This window comes from Marmota monax, unplaced genomic scaffold, assembly GCF_021218885.2.
Source record: "Marmota monax isolate L192 unplaced genomic scaffold, Marmota_monax_Labrador192_F-V1.1 WCK01_AAM20220418_F8-fsc00014, whole genome shotgun sequence".
Lineage (NCBI taxonomy): Eukaryota > Metazoa > Chordata > Mammalia > Rodentia > Sciuridae > Marmota > Marmota monax.
Window position 1 is genome coordinate 5,776,799 of NW_026695222.1, and position 15,431 is coordinate 5,792,229.

The 15,431-nt window shown below is 35.9% G+C and overlaps 1 protein-coding gene across 1 annotated transcript in view; it reads left to right on the top strand.

Moving 5' to 3' along the window:
* Positions 1-15,008, top strand: part of Tmx4 (thioredoxin related transmembrane protein 4) — a 40,630-nt gene extending 25,622 nt beyond the window's left edge. The window contains exons 6-8 of the mRNA XM_046433577.2: positions 3,995-4,096; positions 9,287-9,350; positions 10,500-15,008. Of these exons, the coding sequence (XP_046289533.1) occupies positions 3,995-4,096; positions 9,287-9,350; positions 10,500-10,870 (537 nt within the window). The 3' untranslated portion in view covers positions 10,871-15,008. The remainder of the gene's footprint in view (positions 1-3,994; positions 4,097-9,286; positions 9,351-10,499) is intronic.
* Positions 15,009-15,431: the final 423 nt, after the last annotated feature.

Below are 15,431 nucleotides of genomic sequence, written 5' to 3' on the forward strand. Positions count from 1 at the left end.
AAGGCAGTAGCAATATAAAAAACTTTTTAAACTTTTATTAAAACTTAAAATGATTCAACTTAATGCAATGTTAATACTCTCAAAGCAGTATAGGGTGAGGTGAATGTCATGAAGGTGATGTGAAGAAGACTGCATTTTAGGAAGCACTGCCATTGGCTCTGGTTTCATAGTCAGGACTAGGGTTCTCCAGGCTGAGATATTTTTTTGTCTGATGGCACATGTGTGGACAGAGATGTTCTAGTCTTTGTTTTCTTATCTCTCTTTATGATTGGCTACCATGCTTCAGAGGCACTATCCTTCTCCCTTTCAAAACACAAGCCATCTTTTTCCTCCTTGTGTTCATGTTTCTGAAGCTGTTTGCTTTCTCTGACATAGACTGTTCTTACCAGAACTCTTTGAATGTTTAGCATAGAATCTGGCACTTATGTTATATTTGATAACTACTTTTTGTAGTTATAATCATTAATCATTGCCATCTTTATTATTTTATTTTCCCCTTCTGGTGATAGACAACAAGAATACTTTTTTGTTGTTGTTTTTATTTGTTTATTTTAAACAAGACTAATTATAAACTTAAAACACAATTCTGTGGCACTTGTACAACATACATACTTTTGATAACTAGGTTTAGTGTTTAAATGTATTTAAAATATTGTTTGATCAAATTTTGTGAATTACTAAAACTAATATAGGATATAACTTATATCTCCTAAAGGTCACTGTTGTTATGAAAGGGCATAGGCATGGCAAATTTTAGCTAAACTAAGGCATGCTACATCCTGGAGAGGACAATCTGTTTGATGAATATCACCTTCTCTTTTGATTAGATTATCATAACAGAAAATTTAGTGTTTCATAAATATCCAAGGATGAGAATTAAAGGTCTTGCATGTTTATATTGGAGAATAATACTATTTTAAAACTTGAGGGCTGGGGTTGTGGCTCAGTGGTAGTGCTGCTTGACTAGCATGTGGGAGGCACTGGTTTTGATTCTTAGCACCACATATAAATAAATGAATAAAATAAAGGTCCATCAACATCTAAAAAAATTAAAAAGAACTTGAAAACATTCCCTTGTGATTTACATAGCAGTGTCTCTTGTCTTACTGTGTTTTTTCCTCTCTCATAAAAATGTCTAGAATGTTTTGTAGAATGTTACAGTGAGACTGTGCCATTCACGAGGTTCCTTTCATGGACTCTACAAGAGATTGCAAGTCTGTGTCTCATTGCAAATATTGGGGGTAGAACATGGAGGAGGATTGAGTACTCCACTACCACCGAGGAGTCCTTCCTGCCTGCTCACACATAGGGAAAATATTTTGGCAATTCTGATCTGTGTGTGTGAGGGATCAAGCCTGTCCTTGACCTCAGAGTATATATCCTGTGATACAGGCAAGTTCTAAATCCAAAGACTTTCTGTTTTTCAGGGCCAATTCAGTTTTGAGTGAGACTGTGAAACATTGGTTTGGATGGGTGGATGCTCTGGGTGGCATTTTATTCAGCCTGTAATGGTTTAGACTTCTGGAGGGAGTCCTGGCCTTCATGGGGAAGGAAGGTTCTGCCTCTGATCATGGGGACCTTGGCCTGGTTCCTTAAATCCAGTCTGACCACTGATTGGTCTGTTCTCATTTACTCTGTTGTAGTGATGTTTTTCATTTGGTCTTTCAACTCAGTTATATATTTAGCCAGAAATTAGCCCTAAGTCAGATAATATAATATATAATGGTATAGGTTATCATACCCATCAGGTGACATTTGAGTGCATTTTCAGTAAATATCCAGGTACTTCCTTGTAATGAGAACATGTAATATTGAACAAGGACCAGGATTTTACACAAGTGAAAACTGGTATTTAAAGAAACATGGCTAAAGAAACAAACATGAAAATCTAAAATTAAATCAAATAAGTGTTAGTCAGTTATTATTTTGGACACACATACATACACACATGCACACATGTACACATAGGCAAGGGGGACCAAAAAAATCTTTGATGATGGAAGAAAAAATGAGCAAAACAATTTTATCATAGTTCTATCCAGATCTTGAAGCAAAACTCCAGATACTTAATATTGTGACTTATAACATTCACAGAGGGTCCCTAAAGCCATTATGAACTCAAAGTAAACAGATAAAGATTCATATCTACAGATTGTGAAAACATAACTTGATTAATGTCTTTAGTAATAATTACCTGAAAAAAACCACAAGATGGCAGAGTTTCTTTAAGAAGCTCAAATTGCTTCAAGAGTGGGTTGGTATAAAAATTGAAGTGAAGCTCATTACAATAAGATAATGTTTTGAGAATGCTAAAAAATGTTGGACTCAGAATGCAATGATTCAAAAGCAAATAACTTACTAAAATCTAAAAGTTAGAATATTTTCTTGAAAGTTGCAATCATTTATTTTGCAGAAAGGGCATAAGACACAATCATCTAAAAATTTCAGTTTTTTTATTCCAATCACATAAATGAGGTAAATCAGAAGACACAAAACAAGTTCCAGAATGCATCCCTGAGTCAGCACGGAGGCAGATTGACTTTTAGTATCTTAATTAGTATCTTAATTCTTTGGCACATTTCAGAGCTTAATCGTGTTGATTGCACTGAGTCATCAAGAAAAGCATAAATTGTTCAATAAACATTATGTTCTAAAGTAGGAAATGTATAATACCTTTTGAACTTACATTGAAAGAGTTTTAAACTACCCTTCATAAGCAATCGTCCTGACTAAGCACAGACTGATGACAAGTGCCATCAACAGAAGAAAGACAGCAGCTTTACAAATTGTTTGTTTATATTTCATGTGAATAGTTCAAGCATTTGGTATCTTTTCCTTATTCAACAAGTGTTGATTGAATACTTTGATTACATGTGTTAGTGCTTAAAATGTTTGCTGAGTCTTCATTTAGATCTATCAGATTATATGAGATCATTTAACCAACTTTTTTGTTTGCTTGTCTTTCATTCAGAATTAAGCCAGAGTAAAATGTATTATTAAATTGCCCAAAATAAAACTAGGAAACCAATGGGAATGATTTAAATTTTGAGAAATATGAAATTAAACAGAAACTTGAATTCATTTTCATCTATTTTATCAGTTCTAGGCAGATCATTTAATCATTATCTCTGCTTGTTGATTATATCTATATAACTTGGAACCATTTTACCCCGTGTCTAGAAATTGCTTGGATTATAGTTGATGGCAATGTAAGGATCAAAACAGATGACTAAATTACCATGGGGAAGCATTAGCTCTGCAACTTCGCATCTAAGTGGACCTTGACATTAAATGAGCAGGTTCATGTCTATAACCCTGTGTGAGTTAGCAGGTAACTAGTTCCTAGCTAAGATTGTGTCTCTTCAAGTATTTGTCATTAGAGTCCCAGAGAATAGTAAGCATAAGATAATGTATGTTCTACTGAAAGACTAATAAAATCTCATTTGCTTAAAATAAATTAATCAAAAAATTTCTTCTGTTCAGTATTGCATTTTATTACTTGTAGTAGTTAATAAAGTTGTTAAGGGATAGAATAATAAGTCTGATTTGAAAAAGTAAATATGGAGACAATTTTAAATAGTTGGTTCTGTAGTCATTTTGCTTTACATAAAAATTTCTAAAGGACCAAGAATTTCATTTTTTTAAAAGATGCCATGTTATGAATAAATACTGAATATATATAATTATTTATATGAGGGACCAAAACAAAACAAATCATGATCGAAGAAAGGACTAGCAAAACAGTTTACTAGAGTTCTGTTCAGGTCCAGAGCTCTAGGGAAAGATAACTCTTTTTAGATACAACCTTTATAATTACTCTGAGTATTTCAATGTTGAAAAACTTGACTTGCTCATTAAGAGTCATTTGGGTACATATTTGGGGTCATTTTGTGGAAAAATGTATGGATAGACAATTTGCAGGTTGGTGTTAGAGAAGATGATTAAAATATTTTTGGTCCTCATTACAAGTAATTTTTTTTTCTTTTGTTTGCAGCATCTTCACAACTATTTCACAGTGACCCTTGGAATTCCTGCCTGGTGTTCTTATGTCTTTTTTGTCATTGCCACTTTGCTTTTTGGCCTCCTTATGGGTCTGGTAAGAGAGAAAACCAATTTTTTTCTTCTTTAAAGAAATGTGGATTTCCTGTAAAACTTAAAGGGGACTAAGAAAGAAAAAAACACAAAACATTCTTTTGTGTATAATCAAGTAATTAAATAGCATTTGATTATTTAATGTTACTTTTAAGGGTAATATGAGATATAATGGAAAGTTCATTAAATTATCGCTCCCTAGTCCTATCCCTTAACTATTCTGAAGATGTGTATTGCCCAGAACATAAACACTGGTGAACGAAGAAACAGAGACCCAGACTTGATAGTTTCCAAGACAACTGAGTTGACTATGGTTTTTACACATTGCCTACTTGATTAGACTATGGTGGTGATAAGGCCAAAGTTGTGAATTTGTTTCTTACTTAGATCAAAGTTTTTTTTTTTTTTTTTCTGTTCATATCCTCCAATTGAACCTCTGCTCCTGACCAGCTGCTTATACATACAGTTGCTTATACATATTTGGTTTTCCTGAGGTGAATTTTGTAAAATAATGTGGATGAAAGAACACTGTCATTAATGTGGGGGGAAAAAAGATTCAGCGTAAATCACCATGTTCTCCTTGGACATGAAAATTAGTATCCAGTAGGTATCTCAGTATTTTCTCCCTAGGTGTTTTAGGTGAAAGTTGAAATAATAAATTTATTTATTTAATTATATAGGCAACTATAAATGTGTGGCATATTTTACTTTTTTTTTGAAGGGGGGACTGGGGATTGAACTCAGGGGTACTCGACCACTGAGCCACATCCCCAGCCCTGTTTTGTACTTTATTTAGAGTCAGGGTCTCACTGAATTGTTTACTGCCTCGCTTTTGCTGAGGCTTGCTTTGAACTCCCAACCCTTCCTCCTCAACCTCCTGAGCTGCTGGGATTACAAATGTTTACCACCACACCTGGCATATTTTACTCTTTGATACAAATTATTTTTGTCTTTCTCTTAACCTGCCCTTGATCAACTTGATTTCCTGTTGAATTCTTAGAAGTTCTGAAAAGCCTTTTTACTGTATGGTAATGACATAGCTGTTAACTACTCCATGGTGAGAATAATTAATGATTATAAAAGTTTTATATTAAAGAACAAACTTTTAGGTAAGTTTGTGTACATTTCTTTTTAATAAGCTTAAATGCTTAGCAATTGACTTGATACTAAGTCACAACTTGGTCTGACAAAGTAATAACTCTAAGGAGTGGAGGACACTTAGTTCTTATTTTTCCAAGAGCATGCTGTATTCACATTATGGCTTATCTTTGAGATTTACTACTGGTGTTAACTTTAGAGGTAGGGATGAAATTTAGCAACCTGAATAAATTAATAATTAGGTCCCTGGTGTGTTATATTCTGTTATATTAATTGTATTGCTAGTTTACATGTCTCCGCTGCCCTGTTTTAAAGGGATTTGACTTTGGATTTAAGTAGAATTAACTGTTTGTGCTTCTCCCATGTATTTTTAATGTCAGATTTTTCTAGCAGTGTGAGGCTTTTGTAGGGGAACAGGATGAGGTCCTGGGTAATTCAGAGATGGAGACAAAGGGAATGTAGGTTGAGTATGAACCTGTTGGAAAACCAGTGAAAATTCTCAGCATAAAGAGTTTTAGACTTTGAGGTTACTTTTAAGTCTAAGAAATTGAGTCAGGCCTGCTTATGCATGAGGTTCATTTTGAAACTTAGATTGAAATAACATTATAGGAAGGTTATTGGAGGCTTGACTTGAAGAAAGAAGATTCAAGTGATAAAGAAAACACTCTATTGTGCCTTTATAAAAACATGGGAAGATAATGTTATTTAGCAAAATAATCTGTTAATCAGAAATAGTAAATACATCTTTAAGATCACGTTTTTGTAAAATTGTAAAGTATGTAGAATTTTTGCCTTCAGAAATCTTTATTTTTTTGTAGTTTTAAATCTTATCTTTAGGAATTAGTTGTACAATTTGAAAGAGCTGAATTCTTTTATCTCTTTTGAAATCATCTATTCCAGAATGGCCTTTTCACTAGCTTCTAGGATTATAGAAGAAGCATTTCTCAATTGTTTTCACCTCTTAGCCACAGAGTGAGTGTAGCACACTAGGGAAAAGGATGCTGCTGCTCAACAGAATCACTGAGACTGGCTCTGAGTGGCCCAGAGAAGCAGCTGCCCCACATCTTGCCCACATTCCCTGGGGAATGACACATCTGTTGTGAAGCCAGGATGTAAAGATGAGTAGTTCAGATAGAATAAATCTGAGATAAAACTGCTGAGTATAGGGTTTCTCAAAATAGAAGAGTAGGAATTGCCTGAGTACTCAAAGGAAACAGCCTTTAAAATACTCTATTTCACCACCCCCCTTCCCAGAGAAGCTGCAGCCAGCAGAGGCTTTGTGACTCACTTGCTTTTTACAGTCAGGATTAGAGGCCAGAGCTTCAGATGTGAGTTTCAGCACTCTGTGACACCTCTGCCATTACCTGGGGCTAAAAGTCAAGGCCAGGCTTGCAGACATGTGAACTTGGTTCTGATGACTTTTGAGACATTCCTTCCTTTTATGTGTGTCTTCATAGTGCTAGGAGGGCAAGATGTTTTCCATAAGAAATGTTCTATTATTTCTTCATTTAGCTTGACTATTGTATTTACTATTCCCCCCAACCCCAGTTTTAAAATATGGGAAATGAAAACAAGTCTGCTGATTTGACTTTTGTTTGTTTTCTTGATTGAGCCTGGTAATGGTAGAAGTATTTTATAAAATGTTATTTTTCACATTAAATAAAGAGCTCAGTTTTAGAATCAAGTATATATTCTGTATTTTTAACTAACATTGGAGTGATCTTTAGTTCATAGTCTATAGATCAAATGACTGTGACAGGATCACATTCTGCTGTCAGTAACTGGACTCTGAAGGGTGAAAGGCAGCAAAGTTTTAGAGAAGCAGAAAAGCCCTGCAGAACACAGGCTATGATCCAAGTAGCTTAGGTCTACAAGCTTTTCAGTTCAGATAGTTCATTCATGGAAAAAGAAGAGGCTGACTTGCTTTCTCCTCTGCCATATCTATTTCTGTTGCCATATATAGGCACTATTCAAATTCTGGTGCTTAAGTAGATTATTTTTCTAGATGCTGATAACCAATGTCTAGCCTGGGGCCTTCCACAGAGGAAGGTCCCCAGTGTTAGAATCATGAATGTCATAACTCTGTGAAAAAACTCCATCTTTCAGTGCACCTCTTCATTTTGGAGCATGGTTATCTGCATCTAGGTAGAAGCCAAAACCTATTATGGTCATTGTAGAAGATGAAGAGAAAGGTACCATTCTCCTATAGACTGTTTCTGAAAGGTTTTCTAGACCAGAATTAGACCTTGAAGTGAAAGAATCTAATGAAAAGATGAGAGGATTTCCTCCCAGTTTCTGAGAAGGAAGACAACAGGCCTTGGTGGTAGGCTAGCTCAAACCTGTCCTTTTGAGCATAAGCGAAAGCAGTTAAGGGAACTTCAGGTTATTCAGCTAATGCAAGAAAGACAAAGGTGGGATTGGTCCCCTGTGAGTCTTTTCTCCAGTACCAGCCTGCCCTCTAGTATCATAAATGCAAGTTTCTCCCTTGTGGGCATTGTTGGAAATGCTTGTATTGTCACTGAAAGATATTTCTTCTTCACTTGCAATATATTAGGACTTTGTCCTTCCTGGTGAAATTAAGAAAGAAAAAAAGTCACAAGAGATATTATGTCCTGAAAATAGCTAGTAAACATATGAATATCACATTAAAAATGTAAGATCCTTAACCTCAGTCCTAACACATGGAAATGCTTCCTCTTTGCTGGTAAGGGTGATTTAATGGCTTGGAGCTTGTTGTTCCCCAACCCACAAAGCCTTCCTGAAATGCACTGCCTTACTTCATGGGTCTCCTGAACCTGGCACTTGTGACTTTATCGAGATCCAGGAGCCTCAGGAATCTCACTGGCTGCAGCTTAGAGCAGCCACGCAGTGAATGTTGCCTATGCTGTCCACTCTATGTTCTGGCTCAATGCTTTCTCCATCCTTGATCCTTCTCCACTCCATACCTGGATGTAAGCTCTTTATCTCTTAAGTATCAGAGTGCTTTGTATGAGACTTATTTTCCATAAACTTAGTTTTTTTCTCTTTGCAACACACGCCCCAGATATTAACATGCATGGTACCTTGAACCTAATGAACCAAATATCAAGTACAGTAATAAATGAATATATGCCTAGTAGTAATCCTGAACACAAAGTAGAGTACTCATTTGATACTTATAATATTGAATCAAAAGGACTATGAATTGACTTATTTAAAATTTTAGAGCACATGTAAAACACTAGTATATGTAGCACTATTCCTGTTTTTAAAGACTGGACAATTATTCAAAAAGAAGTTGTAATCTAAGCATTAAATACAAGAAGAAATGTATAGCCTTCTAAATGGGCAGCTTTCTTTATTCTTGGATCTGTTTGTGTTGTGCTTTAAGGGCAGGGAAAATTGTACACAAAGAGAGTGGATCCTAATTTTGTTCTGGCACCAGGTGCCTTATTGGATGTAGCCATTAGTATCATCAGTATGGCTCATTACTGGTCCCTGGCCATGGCAGATGGATCCTATCCTTAAGGAGCTTAGAGTTCATCAAGGAAAAAGACATGGTTATTACAATAGAAAATGACTTATGCTTCAGTCAAGGTCAGAGATGAGACTAATCCATCACTGCCTCAAATAGGATTTAGTTCACATTTTTGAGTAGTTTTCTCACAGTTTGTCTGTAGAAATTTCAATGGTATTCTTAAGAATTCCAGACCCTGAAGTGTTCTTCCACTCAATTGAGGGTTACCCATTAGTGTGGGGCAGCTCAAATAAATACGTAGTAGTTTTTTTTGTTCAAAATAGTGTTTTTAAGGAGACCATTTTAGACTTGGCTTGTAGAGCCTGTTTTCTTATACCTGTTTCACTCATCTATTTATAGTAGACTCTCTGTAGGCTTTTGACTTTGTGGCCCTTGTTCTAAATTATTGGTATTTTCCTGTGTTACGTCACATTTGAAAGGAGGAAATTCTTAATTATATCTTTATCTTTTTGAAGACTTTTGATCAGCTATTAATTATTAGTCTAAGAATGTGTTTATATAGAAGCAAGGCCTAATTTTGATACCCTTTGGTAATAACTGTTATGTGAACTTACTATAAAATCACTTTTCTTCCTCCAGATCTTGGTGATAATATCAGAATGTTTCTATGTGCCACTTCCAAGGAATTTATCTGAACATTCTGGTAAGTCTGAAAAGCTCATATGTGAGAGTATGTTTAGAATTTTATGGTGTTCTATGGTTTGGAATTCTTTTTGTGCTTCTTATACATAGGGGGTTTCCCCTGATTTTTTAAATGAACAAAATATCACCTTGACAATTTTCTTAAAATATGTTCTCTGAGTATATTTGAAAATAAAAAATCCTTTTTCTCCTCTGTTAAGTTGGAGTATATTTTATATTGGTAATTGCTCTTTAGTTTTATGCCCTTTATTAATCAGTGGACAGCTTTTCCTCATTTGAATTGAACAATAGGAGGGAGAGAAGTGCACATTTATTGAGTCTCTACTGTGTGTTACTGTCCTTTAAGGCAGTATTCCTGAATCCTAGCAATGTTTCACACTGCTTCTGGAATTAAGTGGCCCTGGATTTGAATGTCTTTTTCATGGCTATTTTTTGAGACTTTGCATAAAGACTTTGTAATTGTTGAATTTTATTTGAAGTTTAGATAAATTTGAATTTTCATACTTGAAATTTTGGGGGCTTTGAGACTTCCATAGATAATTGAATAATATATGTGATCCTTAGAATTCTTAAATGTAACAGAAACCCAGTATAAAGCATCTTCAGGGGGGAACATGAAAATTTATTAGCTTACTTGTCTGAAAAGTCCAAGGGTGTTCTGGCATCATTCCCAGCCTGAGTGATGTTGGATTTCTGTTTCCATGGTGCTCATTTAGTGGCTGTCAGCAGTCCAAACTCACATCTTACCAGTTTAACCAGTTACTAAGAAACAGGATGGCCTTTCTTCCTGACTCTCCTAGGGAGTATTCTGATTGGTTCAGCTCAAGTCACATTTCTGAACCAATTGCTATGACCAGTCAGCCACTGACCCTTTTAAAAGCTACAAAATACAGAGCATGAAGGAACCTTTGCTCTCTGCCCACATGTTCTGCCAAAGTCAACATAGTAACTGAAGGCCCTCAGGGAAGGAGAAGCCTAGGTGGGGGCTAGGATGCTAAGTAAGGAATTGTTCTGTATAATACCAAGAGCTTCAAGGTGGATAAAACTGTCAATTCACCTGTTTTTTTCATTTCATAGATAAACACACTCAATTGAATACTGAATTACCATCATTTATTTGGAGGATGTTTTTCCTGTCTTCTCTCTACAGAGCAGAATCAGAAGTCTGAGGAAGCTCACAGGGCTGAACAGTTGCAGGATGCAGAGGAGGAAAAAGATGATTCAAATGAAGAAGAAAACAAGGACAGCCTTGTTGATGATGAAGAAGAGAAAGAAGACCTTGGTGATGAGGATGAAGCAGAGGAGGAAGAGGAAGAGGACAATCTGCCAGGTGGTATGGATGAGGAGAAAAGTGAAGTCAGTGACCAAGGGCCCCTGAGAGAGGGCAGTATGACCCAGGAAGAAGTTGAACCTGATGAGGCTGAAGAAGACGTCACAGAACAGCCCCATTCACCTGATACAGAAGTGGCAGAAGATGCATTGAGGCAGCGCAAGAGTCAGAATGCCAGTAAGGGACCATAGATAGGTTCGGTGATGCAGTTTCCAACAGTGCAGCCCAAAAGAATATGTCAGCTTTCCTCTGGTCTGCAATTTAAACCAAATCCTTAATTTTTCCTGACTGAGAAAGCTTCTCCCTTAAAAGATGATCTCTAGTGGCATTGTATCATAGGCACAGGCCTCATGTACCCTAAGGACAATCTTTCAGTCATGACAATCGAGAGATAAAAACAACATGCTGTTATGATCTGTTTGGGGGATCTGGATGGGAACAAGTTCATTTAATTGGGGCTTGAGAGTCTTAACCAGAGGAGGCAACCCCCAGTCATTAGCACCCTCTGGAGAAAAAGCTACAGATCCATAAAATGAAGGCAAAGCAGCCTTTACTTCTGAGCATCCTCAAAGAATAGCAGAAGTCTTGCTTCCTTTTCATGTGTTAACTGTTTATTTTGTGAAACTGTAAGAAACATCATGCACCACAGTGCACAAATATTTGTTTAGAGATAGAAATCGAGAGGGCCCTGGATACAGTTTTAGAAAAGAGCTTGGAAATATGCCAGCTCTAAATCTCCTTTGTTATGTTTTATTTCCTATTTTTTATTTCTCCAACTTTTCTACTATGAGCCTGTAGACTACCCACACTCTTCACAGTTGTTTCTCACTTAGGAGATGCAGCAGCCAGGTCTGCTTCCACCATGTTTATTCTCATTTGAAGGTTTAGAAAATCAGTAACACAACTGATGAAGCCCTGACTGCCAACTATCTCAAATGAAATGTTGTAACCTTTGGAGTTTCAAAGGAAGTAGGGATTTTACAGCACAGATTTTAAAACAAGTTTTTGGCCAACCTGTAGTAGTTTTCTTTTTTCAGAAAGTTTCTTTAGCAATGCTTTATATTTTTTTGAAGCCAGAAGTGATCTAAGTCTTGCCCAGTACAGGGTAGCCTTGTGAAGAAAACTTGAATACTGTGTTGTTTTGTTTCCATCTCAGGGGGTTCCCTGGCTCTTGAAACACTTTAATAATAACTGGAAACTGTTTCTAGTTTCCTTCACTTGATGTGCTTTTGGTGAAAAAATTAATGAAAGTCAGTATCAGGATGTAAAATATTTGATTTTGTTTCCATCTTCCTTAACTTCTAGAGAATTGTATCTTTGTAAATCTCTCACTCCTCAATCTACTATAAGTACCCAGGGAACCCAATTTCTTTTCAAAATCCATCCATATACTTTTCTCTTACCTGATTTATGTCGTAGAATAAATTCATAAAATTAGATTCCAAGCATATGAAAGATGCTTAAAGTCAAGCTTATACCCCTTGGGTCCAGACAGAATAATGAGTACAGGTTTATGAAATTCAGAAAGTTTCTGTCATCTTTAAAAAGGAAATGCAGTCTATTTCTATCTGACTATTTATATAACCCTTTCCTTGTATTAACTGTTAACAATGGGGCTCACTGGTAGGGGAGGCTCTGAAACTCTCTGCCCTCCTGTAGTTGATTGAAGCTCCTTTCAACTTTGCACAAAGGAGATTTTTACTAGGAGAATTGATTTTCAAAGATAGTTATTTTTTATCTTTCCAACTCAGCTAATAGTCTCTTCCCTAATATGCTGAAGTTTGTTAAAGTTGCTAGTAATTGTGCTCTTCAGACCATCACAGAATTGATGGACTGGGAGGAAGAATTTTGACCTGACCTGTGCCTGTTTCTTCCCCTCCCTCCAGTTCCTGCCCCTCTGACACACCTTCACCCAAAGTGCCATGGTTCTGATGGGGGCAGTTCTACTCCCTGACACCAGGACGCTTTTCTGGATACTCTCAAGCTAAGCTGTGCCTGTCCTCCTGTCACTGGATTTCTTTCTCTTACAATCAACTGTGTAAACAAAGATTTCAAAGAATAGTGAGTTCAAGTTTAGAGTTATGAAATAAGAAAGGTTTCATAGATTGGCTTTTCTATATAACGTCCCTCCTGCAAATAGAATTTTTTAAAGTGAAGTTTTCAACTAGAGGAAAGGCATGAGAAAGAAAACACGTTCTACTTTGTTTTTTTGTTTTTGTTGTTGTTGTTTTTGTTATTTTTTTTATTAAGTGTAAGCCCAATTTACAGTTGGACCCCAAATAATACCTAACTACATGATAAGAAAAATGTATTTTCTTTTTTAAAAATATAGAGTGGGAAGAAAAACATCTTGGGAAGAGGCTCCAGTAAAAGTTTAAGTATCTGTCTATAAGAACCATTTTTTCCTGATTTTTCCTTTTTTTTTTTTATCATCCTAACAAAAGATAGCTTTTCTAGGAGGTGGCATGATTCATACACATCTAATTTATTATCTTTCCACTTGAACCTCTAGGTTTGTTTTCAATACTTAATATAAAACTAAATAAAAACATCAACCTAAACTTAAAGTCAGATCAGCATTTCAATTGGTTTTTTTCTATAGTAATATATTTAATCCAGTGGTTAAATGCATGGAAAATGTGATTTTGATTTTAAAATTTTTTTAAAAAGTCATGCTTCCCTCTATTGCAGTATCAGTTTGTTTAATCATACAATTGTGTTTTATGCGAATTCAGAATAGGTGAATGAAGTAAAGTAATGATTGTGGAGTGTGGGTACATAGCACTTTATGTGCAGGTAGTTGGGAGCAGGGTGCCTTGTCACTGATTAGAAGGAATGTGAAACTTCTGGTTACCCTATTGTTGATTTCTTTTATTATTCATCTCCTAGAAGGAATGTGAAACTTCTAGTTACCCTATTGTTGATTTCTTTTATTATTCATCTTCTGCTAGATCTGCTAAAAGAAGCCTGCTTGGTTAGGGATCTCACTGAAGCAATGCACAAGCAATTCCACTTTCTTTCCCTTTGAAGTATAATTGAATAGGTCAGGGATAGTGCCTGTTAAATTCACAGGGCATTGCACTGTTTGGCACGTACTTGCAACATCATCTTGTGAATATGATCCCTGTAAGCTAAAAATAACTACCTATAAAAAGTAAACAGGCTTTGAATAGGTTGGCTTTTGCAGCTATGAAAGCTGTATTTTGATTTTTTATGATCCCAAACTCTGTTGATAGTTTGGAGGTTGCTTCATGATTTGAGTGTATGTAAGTTTGCAGATCTGCATCCTGTACCTCCTTTGGGTTGGATGATAAAAATGCTATTTAAGGGAATACTTGCCATCCAACTTTGTTAGCAAGGCTTTTGGGACTTTAGCTGCTCTGTTGCTTACAGGATGGGAAACATTAAAGGGTCCAAATTAAAATAAAAAGGTAGAAAAGAAGAGTAAATTTCAGTGTAAAATCTTGAGCATGAAGTGAGAGAAAGAAGAGGGATTGGTGCTTTTGCTAGTGTTTGTCAGTAGGTCCTTCATCTCAGTGTTGTAGTGTTATTTCTGTCAGTATTATACATGTGTTGTGAACCCATCCTGTCAAATATATCAGCATTTTGGAGGTTATTCATGTAAATCTTCTGTGCCAACAAAAAAGTTCCCTCTTGTAGTATCTCTTTACCTCAGTCTTACATTTTGATTCCCTTGAGAAGATTATAGCTTATCTTGCAAAAGCCAAATGTTATCAAGTCTGATGAAACCTGATGGGGCTGTTGTGAACAGCTTTCTGAAAGTGGAGGTTTATTTGAAAACTTCAGCCCAGGATATGGCCTTCAGATGGCTTATTCTCAGTAAAATTTATGTAGATTGTGATGCTTTATATATGTGATATGTTTTCGGTATAGTTAGATCATATTTGTTAGTAGATACTTTCTTTGTGGAATGCAGTTGTTATACTAAAGACACTGCTTATTTGTATTGTCATGCATTATAAATTTGTTATGTATATTTTCTGTAATGGTATTGATTATTTTGACGTTTCATTTAGTGTTCTGTTTATCCATGTATTCTTTGTACATCTTCAGCAAGTGAAATGAGAAATCAAGATATTGTTTCAAGCAGTACATTGCCTATATTATAGATCATCTGATACAGAATTGTACATAATCCTTAATCCTGTGTGGTTTCACTTTATTGTAAATTTTCATTTATGTCAAAACCCAATAGTGATGACTACATAAATGCAAAATAGTGTATTGCTTTTCATATAAGTATTTTCACAAAACCATTTGCCTAGGCAGTTAAAAATATTACTTTGTTAAAAAAATTTTTTTCTTCTGTGTTTGCTCTTTATCTGTCTGTTCATTCCCCACCTCTCCCACCCCAACTCTGTAAAGACCAAATTATGTGCCATTTAGCTGCTCAAGGACGAGTTCTATGATTCAAGAGCTCCTCATCATCATACATAGCCAATTGTATTACCTTTACAAAATCATTCCACTCACCTCCCAGTCCTGAGGTCTGGGGGTGGCAGGACTGGAACCTATGGCAAATGATGCTGTGATTCCTCCAAGACACTGTGGACCGACCTGGTATCCTAAATAAGACATTTGGAAAACTCCATTCTACACCTGGCTCTCTTGCCACTATTGCAGTAAAATAGCACAAAGGAGGTGAGGCAATTCTTTAAACACTTTCAGGCCTTAATGTGATGGGAGATTTGATTTTTCTCTTAGAAGATGATAGTGGGATATGTAGTAAGA